This window comes from Apostichopus japonicus, chromosome 3 (genome assembly GCF_037975245.1).
Source record: "Apostichopus japonicus isolate 1M-3 chromosome 3, ASM3797524v1, whole genome shotgun sequence".
NCBI lineage: Eukaryota > Metazoa > Echinodermata > Holothuroidea > Aspidochirotida > Stichopodidae > Apostichopus > Apostichopus japonicus.
Window position 1 is genome coordinate 16,739,957 of NC_092563.1, and position 14,746 is coordinate 16,754,702.

At 38.8% G+C, this 14,746-nt stretch overlaps 1 protein-coding gene across 10 annotated transcripts in view; it reads left to right on the forward strand.

Moving 5' to 3' along the window:
- Positions 1 to 14,746, forward strand: part of LOC139965151 (F-actin-uncapping protein LRRC16A-like) — a 95,170-nt gene that overhangs the window by 66,244 nt on the left and 14,180 nt on the right. For 6 of the 10 annotated variants that reach the window (XM_071967352.1, XM_071967354.1, XM_071967355.1 and 3 more), the window contains 9 exons: positions 1,669 to 1,842; positions 2,148 to 2,208; positions 4,644 to 4,789; positions 6,078 to 6,319; positions 6,632 to 6,709; positions 7,232 to 7,341; positions 8,671 to 8,939; positions 10,033 to 11,497; positions 12,921 to 12,971. In XM_071967352.1, the coding sequence (XP_071823453.1) occupies positions 1,669 to 1,842; positions 2,148 to 2,208; positions 4,644 to 4,789; positions 6,078 to 6,319; positions 6,632 to 6,709; positions 7,232 to 7,341; positions 8,671 to 8,939; positions 10,033 to 11,497; positions 12,921 to 12,971 (2,596 nt within the window). Of the gene's footprint in view, positions 1 to 1,668; positions 1,843 to 2,147; positions 2,209 to 4,643; positions 4,790 to 6,077; positions 6,320 to 6,631; positions 6,710 to 7,231; positions 7,342 to 8,670; positions 8,940 to 10,032; positions 11,498 to 12,920; positions 12,972 to 14,656; positions 14,694 to 14,746 lie in introns of all 10 variants that reach the window. The other 4 variants (XM_071967353.1, XM_071967367.1, XM_071967366.1 and 1 more) reach the window with 4 other exon arrangements.

Sequence of the window (14,746 nt, forward strand, 5' to 3'; positions counted from 1 at the left end):
GCTATGCAATCAACTTCAACCATCAGAAAGTTCTTTTCAACTGAGGATATCATCTTTTAGGAGTGGGTCATGTTTTACAGAAACAAATATTCTGATCTTAAACACAAAGATTGAAAAGTAGATTGAAAACTTGCAATGCATTCTGATACATTTTTCAGATTCTTCCCCCCCCCCCCCCCCCGAGTGTTAAACCATAATTTTAATGTATTGAACTTGAGATTAAAGGGAATAATTTTGTCTGATTTTTTCATAGAAAAATACATGATCATCGAAAGTGGTTTAAACAATGGTCCATACCATAGTTTATGCCCTGAGATACTGAATCTCATTTTATCGTATGGATTGCAATTAATAGTATGTTCATATGTTTACCAAATATTAATGCATTATGCGTTATGTATTAACCTCACTTATTTAGCTTGCATGTGAAAGTCAAGGCAAAAGTTGTTAGTATCATCAAATGAATAGACTACATACCAATCCCTAATTTCACCTGTTTCTAAGAGCAAGAATACAAATTAATAAAAAAAAAAAAAAATTCATAGCATCTGTCTGGAAAAGTTTTTATACTATTTTACTTGATGGTAAAGTGAATAAGTTTGATGAGAAAAGATGAAGTATCAATTCAGTAGTGACACGATTAATTGCTTCGTCGTCAAACCTCATCAGAAACAAATGACCAGGAAAACCTGGTCTCAAATATGCACAAAGGGAGTGTAGAAAGCACATCGCAAAATGGCGACTGAAAGAAATCTTTAGAGTATGAAAAGAGCCAATCTTCTCCCATCTCTCCTCCCACAGGAACACAAATTTTTCTGTACATTCAAGCCTTAGTTTAGCCTCTCTCAAACCTCAAAGAAAAGAAAAGATATTGATATATAAACTGGGAAGCATTTTTTAAGATGAGATACAGTCCCTTTAATCTGGCTAAATTTGGAAAGATACTCCAGTTTATGTAGCATTTAAACAAAGTTTCATGTAGCAACACTTTAACAGCAGTGAGATGACAGTTTGGAATAGCCAGGATTTCTTGCCATCATTTATGTAGTTCTGTTCAGATATTATGCAAATTAATAATAATAATAAAAAAAAGTAGTCTCTGGTAAACATGATTTATTACAAATTAAAAAACTTTTAATATCAGATAAATCTTCAATCAGTGTCAAGTTGGAAAAAGATACCTTAATGTAGCGTAAGTAATACTTTAACATAGCCACAAACTTAAAAACAGCCGTGGTGGGATGTACAGGTTAGTAGTAGCCAAGATTTATAGCATATTAAAGTGACAAAGTTCTGGTCAGTTTAATATCAAAATGGATTAATATGAAAATTCCAGTTTTTGATGAAACTGAATTCAACTATAAACTGTAATTTTTTTAAATTTTGTGTTGAATCACATTTGGAAAAAAGTAGCAATTTTAACAGGTAGTATGAGAAACATTTCACTATGCCTCAAACTTTTAAACAGCTGTGCGATGTGACTGGTTGGTTTTGCCGAGAGTTTTAATCACCAGTGATATAGTTCCGTTATCAATTATTATCACAGAAGGTAAACAGGAAAAATAAAAATGAATACAGAAACAAAAAAACAAAAACAAAGATTGATTGATTTGATTGATTGACAAAAATGATGTAAGCCATCTTTGTCCATGAACCCATTTGTTACAGGGTAAGCATCTTTCAACTAACCGCAATAGGACCCTGTCTCTGTCCTTATTGGAAATTAACGGGCCAACGTCTCAAGATGATGTAGATCACGCCGAGCAAGGCCTAGGGACCAAGGCGTCTCCAGATTCACAGCAATATGAAAAGAAAGAAGGGCAAAGCACAGCCACCAGCAAGGTTTGCTCGCTATTTGCTTCCAATCTCAGTTTTTTGTACTTTTTTTCCCCATTTTTTTTTCAAATTTTTATTTTCTTTAATTTTATTTTTCTGGCTATCATGCGGAAGAAAATGCTGAATTGTTTCACCTTGTTTGATTCTATAACGGATGGAACTAACCTGTTTTTTTCACTATGATATTCAATTACTTAAATTAAAAAAAATATATATTAAAAAAAAATTGGAAAAAGAGATATTATGGGGAACCAGCATCTCCATGACCGATGTCGTTGTCATCATCTCTCCGATTGATTTTTTATCCTCAGGGTAATCTTCGTGATAAGAGGAAGAGTGTAAAGTTAAGGCCGAAGTCAATCATGGTACAAGGTGAGTGTTTGCTAATAGCATCAGGCGCGTAGCAAGGAATTTGCCAAGGGAGGGGCAAAACTGTAGGCAAACCATCAGAGCTGTAGATACGGCATTGCAAACTATCTAAGCGTAGCGCCACCACGAGTTGGCACGAAGCGTAGAAGAAAATTTTGGCTGAAAATGCCTCCCAGATTGCTGGAAATGGCACTTCCCAGGCCTTGTAAGTTGCATCTTAGCATCTTCGCTTTTGAAATTACTAGCGATATCACAAAAACATACAAAACAAATATGCTCAAGGGGGGGGGCAGCTGCCCCCTTCGCCCCCCCCTTGGCTACGTGCCTGAATAGCATGAAGAAGAGAATAATGACATACATCAGCCAAAATTGGAACAAGAATAGATACACAATTATTAAATTAGTTTAAATAATGAATGTAGCCCGATAGACCATATAAACTTTAAAAAAGAGTATAAAATAATTTTTAAATTTTAATAGGAGTTTATTCAAAGCCTATAGATTGACATCCTTAGGCTAAAGTACAGTGTCATGAGGGGGGTAGGGCTGGAACCAGGTGTAACAACCAAAGGCCAGCCTCACCGTAAGGGTCTCAACTTTCTGGGCTCATAACGTTAAGACCGTAACCCCAAGGCAGAAACCTAGGATTCATATTGCATTACAAAAATATTTAGTTTATCTATACAAGACGAGATATTTTCTATCTTTAAATAGGAAAAAAAACAATGTAACGGTTTTGAAAACCAAAGATTATTTGGACATATCTGTCCCTGATTTGTTATAAGTTAAGTAGAAAATGCATTGGTAAGGTGAGGGGCAAAGGGGGGGGGGTGGCAGAGGGTTGTTTCAAACATCAAGACAAGAAGAGAGGATGAAGTTTTTAATTGAGTGTTTCAAAACTCTAGACACTAATCAGTGCAGAGGTGGCAAAATGTTGGATATAATTGAAGTTCTTGTTTACGTATGCCTTGATTGTTACCTTACCCTGAACGAGTCTTACAAAATTTCACATATGAAAACCCATCATATCTAACAGTGAGATATACATCGGTTCAACGATTTGCCCAGTTGGTAATTTTTCCAAACCTGCCTGGTATTACTCAAAATATAATTGCCATTAATTACTCTAAGGGAATCCTCTAGATTTCTCCACCAAATGGAAGGGTTCGTTGGTAGATGTAATTTATAGATCTTCACTGAATCCTCAACATAATGTGATTCGGACACTTTTCATGGTAGCATAGTTAACACTCTTACAATTTAAAATGGTCAAGAAAAATTTTGCTCCAATTTTTTCAAATGTCAACATTGCTGGTCAATCTAATGAGCTCTTTTGATATGAGATTTGTCGTATAAAAGAGCATAACTTTTTTCTAACATCACAATCAATTCAAAAAGATGAGTTTTAAAGGTAATCATCATTAACCTATGTGTTGTAGCTTATTTATGATACAAATTCCCCTTAGCAACCAAAAACATATTTTCAAATCCATTTGGTAGATATCTTGCCATTAAGCACTGTAATCAACTTTTTACCCATACCATGGCATTGATGTCAATTAGATCACGTTTGTTACCGAAAGTTTGAAGCGACCAAACTAATGGGAACTACGAGATTTCAGCTCCATATTTTTACTATGACAATCTTACGGTGGCATACTCCTATTAGCGTCTATATCAATGCTATGTTATCAATTAGGATACATGCTTTTTTGTGGCTTGGATGTAAAGAACATGAATGGAAGCACATGTGGTTCAAAAATTGGGTCAATTGATTCAATTTAAGACTAGTTTAGCCCTCCCAGGAGCAGCGTACGAAGATTGCTTACGACTGAGTAAAGAGGTTTGTTTACAAGTGACAAAAAGTTCCGGCTCTCGTAGCAAAAAATCTGCATAGTCATGGTACGAAAAATTGATGGTGCCATGAAAGGCCAACTTGTCAGCTATTCAGTGATGGGTAGCGTTTAGCTAGTGAAAACTTCTCTCTAGACTTAGAGACCACTTTTGTGATATAGTGTGTAAGTCAATGGGGCTTTCAATGGGCGTATGCTACCTTAGATTGTCTTAAATAGAAGCCCACTGACATTGGAAGCATCTCCTATTAGTGAAACACAAGTATTCTTAGCTGTCTGAGGGTGGTGGTGCTCATACATATTTCATATTTTATGACGTGATCAAAATAAAGAAGTCCAAATTAGTCCAAATTCAGAAGAAAGTTTTGTTTCTCTCTACAATGAGTGTAATTTTATTTTTATTTTTTCATTTCACCACTCCTGGTGCTATTTTGATGGACTAAAAGTTAACAGATTTATAAGTTTTCTGGTATCTTTCTCTTTCCTCCTGGTAGAAATAAAGGTACTGATCGATTGATGTTTAAATATCAATATGATATGCAGCATTTATGGTTCATGCTTGTCCTTCCTTCTCCCCCCTCTTAGCTCAAGATGTGAGACAACCACAACCAGCACCTCGTGAAGATCAGACACCTAAAGTGGCGACACCATCTACCAGCGCTGCTCCTACTCCTACAAAGAGAGAACCTAAGAAACAAGCGGGACGGGCAGCACCCAACGTATCCCTCGGGGTAAGTAGCTAACATCATTTAGTTGCTGAAATACTATACCATTACACTGTTATTTAATACAGTAGTGGGTGGAATTAATGTAATCTTTAATGTGATACTGACGAATCTCATGAACAACCCCTCCTACCTAGTGGACTTGAGTTATCATGAACAACCCCTCCTACCTAGTGGACTTGAGTTATCATGAACAACCCCTCCTACCTAGTGGACTTGAGTTATCATGAACAACCCCTCCTACCTAGTGGACTTGAGTTATCATGAACAACCCCTCCTACCTGGTGGACTTGAGTTATCATGAACAACCCCTCCTACCTAGTGGACTTGAGTTATCATGAACAACCCCTCCTACCTAGTGGACTTGAGTTATCATGAACAACCCCTCCTACCTAGTGGACTTGAGAGTTATCATGAGCAACCCCTCCTACCTAGTGGACTGGAGTTATCATGAACAACCCCTCCTACCTAGTGGACTTGAGTTATCATGAACAACCCCTCCTACCTGGTGGACTTGAGTTATCATGAACCACCCCTCCTACCTGGTGGACTTGAGTTATCATGAACAACCCCTCCTACCTGGTGGACTTGAGTTATCATGAACAACCCCTCCTATCTAGTGGACTTGAGTTATCATGAGCAACCCCTCCTACCTAGTGGACTTGAGTTATCATGAACCACCCCTCCTACCTGGTGGACTTGAGTTATCATGAACCACCCCTCCTACCTGGTGGACTTGAGTTATCATGAACAACCCCTCCTACCTAGTGGTCTTTAGTTATCATGAACAACCCCTCCTACCTAGTGGACTTGAGTTATCATGAACAACCCCTCCTACCTGATGGTCTATAGTTGTTGGTTAGTTGCTGGTTTGTGGTTCACTGGTAAGTAGCTAACATCATTCACTTTGCTGAATACTGGGATGAGAAAAATGTCTGATGATGTTACTAAATGTTATCTTTAATAATAATAATAATAATAATAATAATAACAATCAGCAGTTATTTTTACGACTCTTAAGCGACCACAAATGTGGGAGCACCCTGCTGGATTACAACTAACATGTCGGTTGGCTTCCAATTCAACATTTTAATTCAAATTTGGAATCGTATATATATATATATATAAATATATAAATTATATGATTCTAATGAATTTCATGATGAGCCCCTCCTAACTGGTGGACTTTAGTTGCTGGTTTAGATCCCTGTCTATCCAATGATAACTCTTTGGCATCTCCATTTTTCTAATAGTTTAATCTTCTTCTTGATTTGAATCCATCCTTCTCGTCCAGGATTTCGATGCCATTTCGTCCTCTTCTGAAAGACCGCTAAGAGATGCTCGGCTGGATAGGCCAAGGAGGGTCAGGAATGTTCGTCCCACGAGGGCAGTGGCCATACCGCAGAAAGACCATAACCCAGGAAAGGACAGTCAGGAGGATGGGGGCATCCAGGACGTAAGCGAAGGAGTCAACGATTTCTTCAGACCGGTGGATCCAGAACTGGTGGCTACTCCAGTAACCCAGAAAACCAAGAGGTCAGTCCATCGTCTGTGAGCGATCATGTATAATTTAAAGGCTTGGGATCATCGATACAAACTGCTCCGAACACTCTAGTGAACGAGTAGGAAGCAATAGGTGGGTGGTGAAGCATGGGACATAGTGCAGGAAGAAAGGGCATTGAATCTCCCCGACCCCCAAAAGCAGGCCAACGCCCCCCCCAACCCTATCTCACCAAGAAAAAATCCTGACACTTATGGTTGGAGTTTGCACTAGTTATAACAAATTGGCATTCATGACTGATTGTCTTAAACTGTCTTTTCTTATTTCTCGAAACATTTTCACCTCAGTGACACGCCTGCAAAAGAGAAGAAGAAAGAGAAGGAGAAGAAAAAAGGGAAAGATGAGAAAAAGAAGGAGAAGAAGAAGTAAGTTTATTTCAATTCCTCTATTCTGAACAGAGTCCACGTGATTTTTTACGAAAGGAAGGAAATTCTGAGCAAAATGAATACCAGAAAATAAATATATTATTCTGAGTTTGTCCACGTCCATCTCACTTTGCTTATCTATTCACGATGCATATGAGTAGGCCGTGTAGTTCTGCATCCAAACAGTTGGCACAGTCGAGGGGGGGGGGGACCAATCAGATTTGCATATTTTGTGATGCTTCTTTATCTCCCTTTACACGTGATACTATCGACAAACCGGGTTAAACTAACCTCTTTGTTCCCCGTCTTTTTTCTATGTATAAGCAAATACTCATAAGAAAAAGATTGGTTTTGCTTTTAAGGGTTAATTGGAGGACTTTTTGTCTGAAAATTGGGCAATGTTTTTCTTCAACAGTTTTTTGTGATGATCAAGTTTGATGTTTGAAGCATTATTTTGTCTCTGTGAGAAGTTTTTCTTTGGGCATCTCCTTCCTCTTATATTGAACGGTCAATTTCTTTTAGGGGTCTGTTTGGACTCTTCGGCAAAAGGAGGTCATCTCAACCAATGGAAGAAGCCAAAGAGTCGCCTTCCGATAGACAAGGATCTGAACCAGTAAAGAACGTCACAAAAGGTAGGACTGTTCATTTACACTTTACCTTGGCCTGTGATGTGTACAAGCCGAAATGTGTCATTCTTCGGTATAATATAATGCATGGTATGCAGCTAAGACAGTACTAGTCAAGTAAACTGAAGTGTTTAACTAGGCCACATACTTGGTAATCATCAATGGAAATCCCCAGCTGCATCACATGAATGGTCGCATTTTCATGTTTGAGCAGAGCAAAGGACCCCCGAATCGCATTGCGATGCAGAGTTGACCTTGGATAATGAACATCATGGTCACCTTTTTCAATGACCATAATGTCTAGCATCCTTATCCTTACAATTTAAATGCTATGGGGAATTCCCATAAAGAGTGGCCCATCATGACTGAGCCTCTTACACTAACAAGTGTCAGTGTGCTATAGTATGACAGCCTCACTGAAGGGATCTTGATATCCCTCTGTGTGTTTATCCATTCATGAGAACTGCTATTAAAGGGCTTTTGGAGTGTCTACCATGTTCTAGTATTCAAACGTTTTCAATTGCGGTGATGAAATTTGGATAAATCGGTTGTACAGTATTTGTTGTCACCGATGGTTTGCATTATAGACAAACACAGTATATATGTGGATATCATTGTGTATGATTAAGGATCATATCAGTCTAGATTTACCCCAGTTATGAGTGAAAATGTGGTGTTATTTTATAGAAGATAAAAAATGTCTTATTCATACACAAGCAGGTGCAGGCACCCAGTTATCCACACCCTCATTAGGAAATGTCCATAGGAAATGTTCCTTTGTGAAGGATGCATGCTTTATACGCAGTGATCTGTTTAGTCCATGGAAATGCATATTCTATACAATGTTTATCCTCACAATCAAGCCTATTACACTGTGATAATAAGATGGTGCAGCCAGCTGATAATTATTCTAATGAAGAATAACCATCTCTGATGAAGCTTATGAAAAGGTGGCCAGCAGGTCATAATAACATCTGCTATAAATATTGATGTAGAATAGGCTAACTGAGATGTTTTATTTGCCCCCGAAAAACTTTCCTCTGTTTTTCCTGAGGCATCCTGTGAAAAAGAAAGCTGCATAAACCTGCTGCAGCAATGCTGAATCTATGTCAACCAATAGAGTTTGTCTCAGCAGACCGGCAGTATCTGTTGTGTGATATTGCAGCCTGGCTGTGTGATGCTGCAGCCCCCTGCCCCCTCCCCCCAGCACACCACCCCGCTTCTGACATAGTGTCTTAGCCTGTGACTTCAGTGCAACAACTAAAATTGGCATACTCTGTGCGCATATGTATTTGTGAAATACAAAATTTTTCATATCTGAAATTCCTCCAACAGAAAAAGTTAAGCCATCACCTCAGCAGGAGAGGAAAATGAGTGAGGTCCCCGAGGAAGACAGTACACCCCCGACCCCAGAATACCGATCATCAGAGGATGAGCTATCGGCAAAGGACGACAGCGATACCAAGTCGGAAGATGCAGCTGAGAAGAAAGAGGATGCTGTTGCACCAGTCAAGGTTGCCTTGAAGCCGATGGGTGGCAAAGTACCCCTCACACCAAACATTATGGCTGATTTGAAAGCCAAACAAGCTAAGAGAAAGAGCAAGGTAAAATTTATCAGCAAAAATAATTGCGCAAGTGTAAATAATATTTACCGTTTGGTATTTAATTTTGCTGTGTTTCAACATTTGTTTGGCTGAATAAGGGGAATGGGAGAGGTTTGATGGACACAGGATCTAAACTTTCTTCAGCCTCTGAATGTCAGACCCTCTTACTTTTACACAAATTTTCTTTGTATAACAAATGTGGAGGGGGGGGGGGTCGGGGGAGAGAAGGGGGATGAGGAGATAATCCCATATGTTTTTCATTCAATGATATTTCATTATTGAAATGTTTGTTCCAGATAATTTTGGCTGTTACAAAAAGTTTGAAATGATGTTAATGATTAGCAAACCACAGCTGCTTGGAAAAAAAGCAGCCCGGCAGATTTGCCAGAGAAATAACAAACAAGATTTGAAGATGTTTACTTCAAATTCAGTTATTGATTGTTGATGTCATTATCAATTTAACCTTTAAATTAGCAGTGCTGGCCTTTTAACGTTTTTTTAATAAGGTGTGCTTTTATAGTATCTGGATTATTTCAAATGGTAAAGCATGTTACTCTTTATATGATATCGATGTAAATAAATATAATTATTTGGTTAGGTTTGCATCATGGATTCTTTGTTGCTCAATTGAATGACTTAGTTTTCCCATCTGAAAATGTCTTCCAAGTGTAGATTGGATAGGCACCAAATGTGAAAAGTAAGTTATAAGCCATTTTGGGTGCTAAATAGCATCTCGAAAGATAACTGTGTAAAAGGTCAGTCCAGTCTAATACGCATTTCCATTATGTAGCTTTAATAATTATGAATGAATTAGAGTCCTCTTTTTAATTAATAATTTAGCATGATCAGACAAATTTGATGTGTTGTCATGACATCCAGTGAAAGAAAATGTGCATTAATTAAATTGTTATATTTATGTTCTTGCATCATTTTTCAAAACACATCATGAAAGACAATGAATGAATTTAGATTTGTTGTTGTTATAAAAATCTCTTTCTAAAAGTTTTTGTTGCTGCAACTGTGTCTTTGAAAGTTGGATATTAGACCTATCTGAAAATGTGTTATATTTTTGGCATTTATTCAATTTGGTTAGGAGGTAGTGGAGCCACCGGCAGTTGCAGTAAACGGAGAGGCAGCAGATACTCCGAAGAAGAATGACAAACCCCCTCCTCCGGTCAAACCAGCTTCTCAGAAAGTGGAGGAAACTGTCAAAGCCGCCCCAGAGGAGGTCAAACAACCAGAGCCAGTCGAAGAACCACCAAAGAAAGTGGAGAAAGAAGAAGAAGAAGAGCAAGTTGACGAAGAAGAAGAAAAGGAAGAAGAAGTATCATCTCCTGACGACGATGCAGTTGCAGAGAAACCACCCAGTCCAAAGAAGACACCCCCAGGCGGTCTTCTCGTCCTTCCACCGAGTCCCACGAAGAGCAACGGATCGGCCAGAGGCAGCATCAAGTCGGAGACATCTGAGGGAGACAAGGAAGAAAGTGAGACTAGTGTTTTGAAATCTGAAAAAGTAAAGCAAGCAGAGCCATCGCCAACGTTGCATGAAACGCTTGAAAAACCAAGCTCCCCTGCTGCTGCTGCTGCGGCTGCTGCAAGTGCTGAGGAGGAAGAAAAGCCTCGGGCAGAGGATATTCCTTTTCCTGAGGTTTTTACTCCGAAGCAAGAAAATTTGCCAGCTGAGCAAACATCATCTTTGCAATCATCTGATAATTCACTCATACAAGAGGCAGGAGCATCAAGCCCTGTAAAGTCCTCACCACCTACCCCAGCACTTTCCAGCACAGACACGACTTCACCCATTGAAAGGGAACCATCAGTGAAGCCAAGTTCCCCTAGAAAGACATCTGTACCTTCACCAATTCAGCAGAAGCCATCGGTGAAGCAGCCTTCCCCAACCAAGCCCTCATCTCCCAAAAAGCTTCCTTCTCCGGTACCTAGTTTGGAATCAGAGAAATCACCGTCTTCTCCTACTAAGAGCATGAACCCTCTCTTCATCCCAAAGAAGAGTAACTCGGTCCAAGAGAGAACCTCCAAGGAACCATCCACATCGCCTAAGAAGAGTGCCTCTATTGGTGCGAGACCGACTAATCAAACTGCAGTGGAGGAAAGTCCAAAAGTGGAGGTGAAAGTCGAATCCAAGGCTGCAGCTCCTGCCCTTGCCACCGACAATGACAAGGTCAATGTGAATGGCGACGTCAAGCATGCACCGAAAGAGATTGGCAATGATGACAAAAAGGCCCGAGAAGAACCCGAGAGCGGAACCAACGGGGAGCAGAAGCAGGAGGAAGATGCGACCAAAACTGACGATAAGAAGGATGAAAACGGTGACCAAGTTCCCAAGAGAAACAGCAGCATCATAGACAGGATGAAGAGCTTTGAGACTAAGGAGAATCAAGAGACAGGAATGTCGATCGCAGAGAAGAGAAAAAGCTTTGAGAAGAAAGATCGCCCACCTACAGCCTCACCCAGACCATTGTCAATTACTCCAGGTCCAAAACCTGCACCTCGTCCAAAACCCCAAGTAGCTAAGAGACCTGTGTCATCAGACAAGACAGGTCAGTAGTCCTTTTAATATCTTGGTCCGCAAACTACAAAGTTTGATGCCAAAAAAAAGATTACGTGGGTTGCAGAATTTTTCCATATGTCGGAAACTGTATACACAGTTTGTGGGAGCTTACAGGCCCTTATTGATGAAGATTTTTTTAACATGAAAAGTTCATCGTCCAAAGATTAACTGTCCTACTTTTCTGAACATTAATTATGTGGTTGGGGGTCTGATAGGTTGGTTCGCATGGAAGACTGCCGGTTTGTGAGCCTAATAATTTGTTGACTGCTACTTTAGAGAGCTTTGATGGAAGGCTTATTTATGAAATTTGTTGATAGATATGATGGGATTTTCTTTGCCTCAATTGATATACAAGGGGAGAGGTTTGTGGGTTCTATTTGCCAGGTTTTACAATTTTCAAGTATCACCCGATTATCTGAAACAATGATGGTTTCTATCGATCCTAAGTTTTGCACTTCTTGCACGAGTAACTAGCTAATCACATGCTGCACCTAACACTCTCAAGAATACAAGTAGAAACATTGTTTTAAAGACACTTGTGTGTCATCTTTATAAGTCGGTGAGGTGTTTGTTTGTCAACAGAATGACATGGACATCACAAGATTACATTAGAAATTATAAAAAACATCAGATTCCTGTCTGTCAAACAATTTTTAAGTGGAATGTTGAGTCTGGAAATAGTATAATATGAAGCAGAGGTACTATAAACCTGATGTATAACGAAAGGGTAACAGTTGTTTTTAATTCTCATAAAGGTGGCGACTTCTTTAAAAAAAAAATAAAATAAAAAAAATTCAGCATAAAGCTTTTTTTCTATATGATGCTACTGTAAACAAAAGCTTTTTGTTCGAGTTCTGTTGCTTATTTATGTCTTGATCCTGTGTTCCTTAACCAAAGTCCTTTATTTGATATTATCTATTGTGTTCATACATGAGGTCAGTAGAAGAGGGTACAGCATGGACGAAACCACAAACAAGATAAAAAATAGTTTGTATATGGACGTGTAGGATGTAACCTAGGATTGCAGTCAAACGGTTTTCGACCTACTGTACGTTTTCTGGGGGATTCTTTGAGCCACAATTAAAACAAATTGATTTTAAAATTTCAGTAACAGTTCCTGAGTAAGGAATTGGTGAGAGAGGGGTGTGGTGGAAGGGTGGTTGGAGGGGTGATGGTGGGGTGAGGGGTTGGGGTGAAACCAAGTTATATTTTAGAAAATTAGCATGACACACTGTGGATGTCGCATCTTCTTGAATCACCCAACTTTGAATATATAACCTATAAGCTAACCTGTGTGCTACTAAATGAAGTGGTGTTAGGTTTTGATGGGTCATGTTCTGTTTCTCCACAAAAGTTTTATATTTTTCATTAACTTTACATATGTAAATATCTAACCTGTGTTTGCATTTCAGCATCACCAGTCCAGTCACCACCGGGCTCCATTACGAAAAAGGCTCCACCAGGTATGTTCTGTCTATATGCATATTCAAATGTTTGCATATTCAAATATTTGCATATTCAAATGTTTGCATATTCAAATAATTTGCATATTTAAATTAATATTGTTGTTCAACAAGATGATTGTTAATATTAAAAAAATCAAAAGAAATCCTGGTTGGGTATGGGGTGAATCTGATCGTTTCAGAAATTACAAAGTTTGTTTATGTATGGTCTCAATAATTTTGTAAAAGTGTTGAAACGTATATGGGATTGAACGAGTCTGGAAGTTCGAAGCCATGGTGAATCGGCAGTTATTTAAGACTCGGAGCCACTTAATTACCAACAATGGTGCCATTTCATAAGTAGGGAAAATGCAAAGGACCCATGGTTTATAATTTTTACTCTTAACATCTTCTTATGTTTTAGAAACAACTTCTTGGAAGTTTTTGTTCTTAAGCTGCCAGGATAGAAATGGGAAGAAGTTGTGGTGGGCTAGGGGAGAGAGGTGGGGGAGGGGTTGGTAGGTTGGTAAGAAATGACTTTCCATTGATGGTTTCCGCAGTACTTACGACCAGTGCTCTGGCCGAGTGAATAAAGGCCGTGGCATTTGAAGCAATGAGACTTAGCAATCGAGAGGTTCGGGGTTCCATACCCGGCTAGGTCATAGTATGGTTGTTTTTTCATCCAAAGAGCAATCTACGGTTTTCTCATCTGGCAATGACTCTCCGAATTGAAAGATTCCAAATTTGAGTTAAAATATTGCATTGGAAGCCATACCACATGTAAGTTGTAATCCATAAGCCCTTGCCGGTTTCTCCCACATTTGTGGTCGCTTAAGCGTTGTAAAAATACCTTCTGATTAATATGATTATAGTTATTATTAAATACTCTGGTTTTCACAATCCTGTCACCCTTTGAAATTGAAAAAGAGCATACGGAATGTACCGCTTGAATAATATTCGAGATTTAACCGAGCACATTCCTTGACCAATAGAGTTAATATTTTCTTTCAGGAGAAGTCAAAAGTTCTATCTTTGGATGTAAATGTGTGCTTGTCTCCGTTCTGTGGTTAATGTTGTTATACTTATATGCTGAATGTGCATGAAAACTAGCAATCCGTAGCTGCTTTTATCCTCTCAAAAAGAAAACAACAAAGTTCATATGGTCACCAAAAAATTGATCTTCCCACATTTGCCAAATTTCACAATTTCAATTTCTTGAAATTGAAAGTACAAATTTGTGTGTGTACAGCTATAAAAAGGAGAGCATGTGTTTTTTTTACTCAAGAAGTAGAGCATGTATTATAATGCATGCCCATGAATGTTTCACTAAAGTAAACGTGACTAGAGCGTAGAAGAGACTTATGTGAAGTTTCGTCACAGGTGAACAGCGCAGAGGGAGTCTTTATTTGCTTTAGATACCTTGTTTTTTGAAGACATTTGAAAGCTTTCTAGTGTACTAAAGTATTTACAAAGTGGCTACAGATAACTTCCAGTCGATAGCTACCATTTCAAGACTTTCTTCCTATTCATTTCTTTTTGGAGATTAGATTAGAGAATTTGTACCATCGATGGAAAACTTGCGCTGTAGGTGGTACAATGGGAAAGGTCATAGGAGCCGTAGGTGACCATTTTTAAGACATTTTGGCATACCTGGAGGCAGTGCGTTTTAAATGTTAAAACAAAAAATCCTCTTTTTTCTTCCTCAGAATAATCAATTGAGCAGAACATTGTTGATTCGTCAAGGTAGAAGGACCATAATTTGGTTATCTGCGCTCTATTCCGATAACAAATGTCCT